The sequence below is a fragment of the Limulus polyphemus genome, unplaced genomic scaffold (assembly GCF_000517525.1).
Source record: "Limulus polyphemus unplaced genomic scaffold, Limulus_polyphemus-2.1.2 Scaffold3648, whole genome shotgun sequence".
In the NCBI taxonomy this organism is placed as follows: Eukaryota; Metazoa; Arthropoda; class Merostomata; order Xiphosura; family Limulidae; genus Limulus; species Limulus polyphemus.
The window spans coordinates 104,292-111,793 of NW_013669258.1; the positions used below are offsets into that span (position 1 = coordinate 104,292).

The window sequence follows — 7,502 nt, forward strand, 5'->3', positions numbered from 1 at the left end:
ATAAGCAATCCTGAAAAATATTTGGGGGTGCTTAACTTTTTTCCAGGTGTATATATATATTTGTCAAGGGCTGACACAGCTGTTATCCCCCATTTTTGTTTAAATGTATCAGTTTTAAAGTTTCACTTTTTGAGTTTGCAATATTATATTTTACAAACCTTTTGCTACTGCAAGGTGAATTTTATTCTTAGCTACATGATGTGCAGTACAGGTGAAGAGTTGCGAGGAATGTCTCGATGGGATGGGAAAGGTTTGATCTCTAGACAGAAGCTCATGGAAAAACTGCAAGGTGAATTTTATTTGATGTTTAAAGAACTCCAAAAACTATAGATAGATTATGGTATCTTATTATTTTGGATAGTGAAAATAAAGTTGTGCAAAAATTTTTGAAGTTTAATAATATAGTCTTTACACAGAAATGATATTGTTCAACATAATTTATGCAACTACACAATAACAAGAAGATTTTAGGTTTTTGATTTCCTATTTTTAAACAATTTATTAACCCTTAGAATACACATGTGTATAATAAAACATAAGCGTAGTGTGCTTTTTGAATAACTTAAACTTTTTTCTGGTTTCATAACTTTTTTGGGTGCTCTACAGCTTTATTTTGTAAAAGTCTTAAAACTAGTATTAAATTCACACTATATAAAGTAAAAATTAGTACTGAAAAGTTAATAAATTTTGTGAAAAACTAAGGAACATATGTGCTTTTTTATTTCATTTTACTTTAGTGATGTCCTTAGAGGCTCAGCAGTTAGCTCGAGGGCTTGTAACATCAATAATCGGGGGTCTCTGATCTTGCCTCTTAGGTGTCATATTAAGTGCTGTTCTTATTAAAAGTATCATAAAGATTGTCTAGCATTTACATTGTAAGATGTTTGAAAACAGAAACAAATGAAGTGTATTGTTTTTTTATACATTTACATCAACTAGTGGTTTTTTTGCAGATTTTTAAGTATTGTTTACTTTGGAAAAATATTAAGTTTTAAAACAGCTATTTGTGGTATAATAGACTTATTTCTATACATGGTCTCGTCTTTAACAGTGATCATGTATAAAATTTAAGGAACAATTACATTAAATGTTGTACATGACCATGTTTCACTGTTAGAGATGAAACATTGTACAGAAATAAATCTAATATCCCACAAATATCTGTCTCAAACTTTGTATTATTCATAAGTTAAGGGGGTACCTCTTAAAAAACATTGTTTACTCTTGTTCATGTCACTAGGGCATAAAGCCGTATCACAGTTATATTAATCATTGTAAACTCAGCAAAACTCTAAGATAGCACCTTGCGTCATCTTCATTTGGTCTGAACTTTTTTGTTGCCATGGTAAAGTTTATTTTACTTTTTAATATAGAAAACTGTAATCAATTATGTTATTACTTCTTTGACAACTTTGTTTGTTTTACAATGTTAATGAGTAGAAAATTCAGTAAGAATGGTGAAATGATTTTTTTCTCATAGCTTTTTTCCCTCCGGTTGTGATGTTACCTCCCAGGAGGCTACAGACACTACTTTCACAAGCTCTTGAGCTGCAAACAGATCGCTGCCTCTATCACAATGCAAGTTCAACCAACAGTTTGGAGAACGAAACACTGTTTGTTGATCATTTATGTACGAAGTAAGCTGGAAAACTGTGTAGATAATTACATAAATTTAGGCAGTCACACACATATATTATAGCTGCAAAACTCTGTAGATAAGTATTTAAGTTAGGCAGCCATGTAAATATGTATATTACATTAGTTAGACAGTTGTGTACATGTGTATTATAGCAGAAAAACTGAATAGATAATTACATAAAGTTAGGCATTCAGCTATAATACACATGTACACAAAAATTGTGTAGATAATTACATAAAGTTAGGCAGTCGTTTATCTGTGTATTATAGCTGAAAACTGTGTACATAATATTACATAAAGTTAGGCAGTCTTGTACATCTTTATTATAACTGAAAACTAAATATATATAAAACAGTATTGTTTCATAGCAAATTTTTGTCCATGCTGCTATAATAGTTTATCTTTTGATAATAATTTTGTTGTACTTCAGTTGTAATCCAATTTATTTAATTTCAGAGAACAGCTTCCATATGACACAGTCCAAGTTCTTAATGATCATTCTGAAGAAGTCTGGTTTTGCAGATTCTCAAATGATGGCCAGAAACTAGCTACAGGTTCTAAAGACAGCACAGTTATTATTTGGGATGTTGATCCTGTGAGTAATCTAATACGTTGTGTGATATATCTGTGTCAGTTTCCTGATGTTTCTTAAAGAAAGAAGCTGAGTTTAGCCTAGTGATTAATGCAGTGGACTGTGAATCTGAGGGTTCATGGTTTGCTTTCTGTTGCTGCAGAATCTCATTATGCACTTTGGGACCATGAGTGCATTATAAGAGTGATTGTCAAATCTCACCATTTGATTAAAATAGCCCAAGAGTTGGCAGCGAATGTTGTGGATTAGCTTCCTTCCTTCTAGTCTATCAGGCCAAAGTTAAGGACAACTAGTGCAGATAACCCTTGTGTAGCTTTGTGCAAATATCTGAAACAAATAGACAAACCTTCAGCTAAGTAGTGTAAAACATAAAGGATCATTGTTTATAAGTTTTTGTTTTATTGACAAACCTTCAGCTAAGTAGTGTAAAACATAAAGGATCATTGTTTATAAGTTTTTGTTTTATTGACAAACCTTCAGCTAAGTAGTGTAAAACATAAAGGATCATTGTTTATAAGTTTTTTTTGATTGCAAACAATTTGTTTATTTTTGATTCTTAACTTGGATAGCTTTTTTTCCTTTTAATGTTTTATAATACATTTGATGTGTTTGAAATTAGGGATATGCATATACTTATAATTAGTCTGTTTTTTTTTACAGAGCTTGGACGAAAATAAAATTTATAATTGAATATGTGTTTTGTTTTTCAATTTATAACTTGGTATTTGATTTGAAATGTAAAAATTTTCAAGTTGAGTAAAGAGTCTTTTAAAATATGATGGTATTTCTGTGTTACTGATTATCATGTTAATAAATTTCTTTACAAGAAGTATGAGTCAGGCTAGTAAGTAATGACAGTATTATCATAAACAGTTTGGATCTATTAAAAATCTAAACTAGAGAAAAGTATGCTCTTCTTTAAAACCATTTGTAAATCTCTAACAGTTTAATAACATATCGTAGGAGACATTACAGTTGAGACACAGTAGAACCTTGGAAGGCCACTGTTACGGACTTTCCTACCTTTCTTGGAGTCCCGATGATATCTATCTAATAGCCTGTGGTCGAGACAATTGCCCAGACTTGTGGGTGTGGCACGTTGAGGTGAGGATCTCATCTTTGTAGTTTTATAGCACTTTTATACCAGAATTTTTTAAACTGTGGTTATGACCCAGAAGGGGGGTCACAAGGTTATTGTATAGGGGTTGCAAGATCATTAAAATATTGTGATAACAGATATTTTAGAGTATGTACAGTAATTTGCTATCACTGTAAGTGTGTGTGAGTGTGGGGAATCATCACAGCCCAAAATATTTTTAAAGGGGTGACCCAGCATATACCATTTGTTAACTGTGTACTCTATAGTTGAACTTTTTATATAAGAACAGTAAGGCTCGTTTACCCTTATGGAAATTCCAGATTTCAAAACAAATCAGACATTAACCTGATCTTATGTATAATGTTTTGTTTACCCCAAAAATGATCCGTATGTTATCTTATGTTCCAATTCAATTTTCTTACATTATGAATTTTTCAAAAAGTACAGTAACAGTTCTGAAGCTATTGTAGATGTGATCAAATTAATGCTTCCTGATTGTGTATTAGGCTCCAGTGAATATTTATTTTAGATTAGATAATGATTAGTCAAAATATTTCCAATTTCATGCACCGATATTCTGAGAAATCAATAAAGAAATAAATTATTAATGTTCTTAAAATTTTAGTAAGATTCATAAGTAATACAAGTTTCTTTGTTTTTGGCCTTAATTTCACGATAGTCTTGTTCCCATGGATCATCCTTTCAAGCATTTTCTTTCCCTTTGTTTAATACCATGTCTGTCAAACATACATTAAAAGCTCATTAACAAATATAAGTAATTTATAACTTTTCATTCAAAATTTTTTTCTTTAAGAAAAACAGAAAAATTTTATAATTATGGACATTCTACATTAAGTATTTCAAAACAGTTTTTAAATATAAAGTTAACAATAAAATATTGTATCTTAATCTGAGTGAATACACTTTAGGTTATCTATATTAACTCTTACCATACAAGATTGGTTGATGCAACTGACCTTGTAACTACAAAGTAACCATCAGAGTTTCCATACTATAGCTTTTAAAAATATTTTGTGTATCTTCATGAAATTTGGCAAGTTGTCAGTAAACATTACATGTCTTTTGTACACAAGAAATCAGATTTTTATTAAAGACTAGCTGGAGTACTTGTACCCTATATGGAAGTTATGTAAATTCATGATTAATGAAAGGTTATTTTAGGACATGAAAAGTTGCTTCCTTTATATGTAATTGTAAAAAATGCAAAAACTGCAAAACAGAAAATGTGAAACTGTAAATTTGCATAGATCTAATGAACCTTCATGTCAAATTTGGTGAAGAGCCATCAACAGGGGTGAAGTAGTGGTAAAAGTGTCTATAAAAAAAACACAAAATGAAAAACTAAAAATTGATAATTATCTCCCCATGGACTCAATGAACCTCCATACCAATTTTGGTGAAGGTCCATCCACACCCTGTAAAGCAGTTACATGGACATACAATGGACAACACTGTTTTATTTATATAGATTTGTCCTTGAATATATAATGTTAGTGTTGACTGCTCTAAATGCAAAGTGATTTACATGTTAAGATTAAAAATTTTCTTCATGTGCAAATTTTTAAACTTCATTTACGTATCCTCTAAAAACCTCCTAAATTAATATCAAACATTTTTTTCTGTAAAACTTTATATTTTTATTTTCTCTACCATAACTCTATATGTACTCAGTCAATTTGAACGACCTTGTAACCACCATAAAAAGTACAAAATAAATCTGAATTATCTTTCCAGAATGATTATAGATTGTAACAGGCTACATCTGTTCATACTTGTTCATAATTGTTTCATTGCCCTTTGAACCACGTCTAACTAATACTACAGACAGACAAGACGTAAACCACTTAAACACATAGCTCATGTTACCATATTAAACTATATTATAATGTAACACATGAGCTGCTCATGGGCATATGTTGTGAATAATGTTTTATTTATTTGTCTTTTTCATTATCTTACCCAATCTAACTTAAAAAGTTTCTATTTTTTTAGATTCTACTTACTTTTATAACAATAAATAAAGAGTATACATGAGAAACAACTTACCTTTGACCTCTTGTTTTTTGCTGTCAGTTGCTGGTGAATTTAAGCCTACTTTTTTTATAATAATAGTACTAGTACACTAAATTTGCCTAAGTATGCCTAAGAACACAGAATAATAACACACAAAGCAAACAACAGCCTATAACCATTATAATTTAACTGACTTTCTAAGACCCTAAGGGCTTACATTAATTCCATTTGCTGTTCGATCTGAACACCATGAAATAAACTTTCAAACTGGAAGTGAATTAACAATACTCTGTACTGAAAATAATGTAGCATTATATGTCATTTGATAGACTGAAACTTTTTTATTTGTTGTAAATGCTATAGTGTAAAAAGGTCAGAGAGAATTATTGCTAATTTGTGAAAGAGAGGATGTAAAAGGTGGGCACGGAAAGTGGGTCTGATTTTTCTAGTTTACAATGCATTAAATAAATAAGATTGAAGGTTATAAAAATTAATTTCCCTTAGTAACTATATTATAATGAGTAGTTTATATCTGTAATTTGGAGAGGGGTGGTAAATAAATTAGAGAAGGGGGGAAGACCTACAGAACAAATGTCATGATTTTCATACTAGGAAAGATTGAGGATTTTTTAAATATTTTGTTATAAAATTAAGAACTTCAAACTTATACTAAAATTTGTTTTTTTAACTACATTTTTATGTCAAGCTTATTTGTGTGCCTTGATAACAAAAGTAGTTTAATTAAATTTTGAATGTAACTCTGTAAAAGGTCATGATATGGTTAATATACATATCATCTCAACACAAATTTACAATGTCTGCACGAATAGTAACTAATGAACTATACACCAACTACTGGGTCATACAAAGCCACTGACCTTTCTTCTGGGCAGCCAATGCTTTACACCAAGCCACCTTTAACAGAACAAGACTGTAATGCTTGATCTAGGAATATATTCTGCATCAAGAGCCTGGCCATAGATGAGCCAATCTAGCATTTCTCATTCTGTTAAAAATTATCTTTAGAATAAAAACATCTGACCCAGCTGTTATTTCCACCTGCAAAGATGATTAGAGAACTGTTTCTCAAACTGGTGTCCGTGAAGGTACTCCAAGGGGTCAGCAAGTCATGTCCAAAATTGCATAAAAATATTGTAATAAATATGATTTATAGAATACAAAATATTTTTTGTAAAATTAAATGTATATGAATTAAACCATTTAATTTTGTAATACAGCTTCTCATGTACACAGAATATTTTTTTCAAAACAGAAACATCATTAGGTTTGGGAATCTGACTAAAAAAATTTAAATTAAAAGGGGTCCTCGAGTTATTAAAGTTTGAAAACTGCTGGATCAGAAGAATTTTAAAAACAAAAAATAACACTTGGCTAAACCCAAGGCTGTCATTTAGATTTTAATTGTAGATAGGTTTATGCATTTGAAAACTTTACAATAAAAAATAATAATTACCATAACTACTTTGAACAAATGATCAAGCTTGGTGAGAATGAGGAAAAGTGTTTTCTGCCATAAGGTTACACAGAGTTAAGCTGACCTTCACACACACACGTGCAGTTAAGTTTAATATTTTATTGTTCACCAACAATATTTGGTTTATAATCTGGGTTACCCATATCTTCTTGAAGCAACTGATGCATCATTATAGCTTAAAAAAAATATCAGTACGTTTTTCTCTTTCTATAACATTACCACAGATGATGATAATAAAACATCACACATATCCTTTTTTTTAATATTAGTAGATTATTGAAGATCTGTGCTCTGTTGAGAATTTAAATTATTCTAACAATGGATCCTTGAAGTAACTAGCAATAGAGCCATACAGTAACTAACAATGGTACCTCGCCATAACTAACAATAGAGCCATACAGTAACTAACAATGGTACCTCACCATAACTAACAATAGAGCCATACAGTAACTAACAATGGAACCATGCAGTAACTAACAGTGGAGCCATACAGTAACTAACAATGGAACCATGCAGTAACTAACAACGGTGCCATGCAGTAACTAACAATGGAGCCATGCAGTAACTAACAATGGAGCCATGCAGTAACTAACAATGGAGCCATGCAGTAACTAACAATAGAGCCATACAATAACTAACAATG

The 7,502-nt window shown here is 30.7% G+C and overlaps 1 protein-coding gene across 1 annotated transcript in view; it reads left to right on the plus strand.

Annotated features, from left to right (window-relative positions):
• The window catches only part of LOC106469768 (WD repeat-containing protein 26-like), a gene marked incomplete at its 3' end in the record, with an annotated part of 53,041 nt that overhangs the window by 32,747 nt on the left and 12,792 nt on the right, over window positions 1–7,502 (plus strand). The window contains exons 5-8 of the mRNA XM_013930278.2: window positions 192–289; window positions 1,481–1,637; window positions 2,096–2,234; window positions 3,195–3,335. Of these exons, the coding sequence (XP_013785732.1) occupies window positions 192–289; window positions 1,481–1,637; window positions 2,096–2,234; window positions 3,195–3,335 (535 nt within the window). The remainder of the gene's footprint in view (window positions 1–191; window positions 290–1,480; window positions 1,638–2,095; window positions 2,235–3,194; window positions 3,336–7,502) is intronic.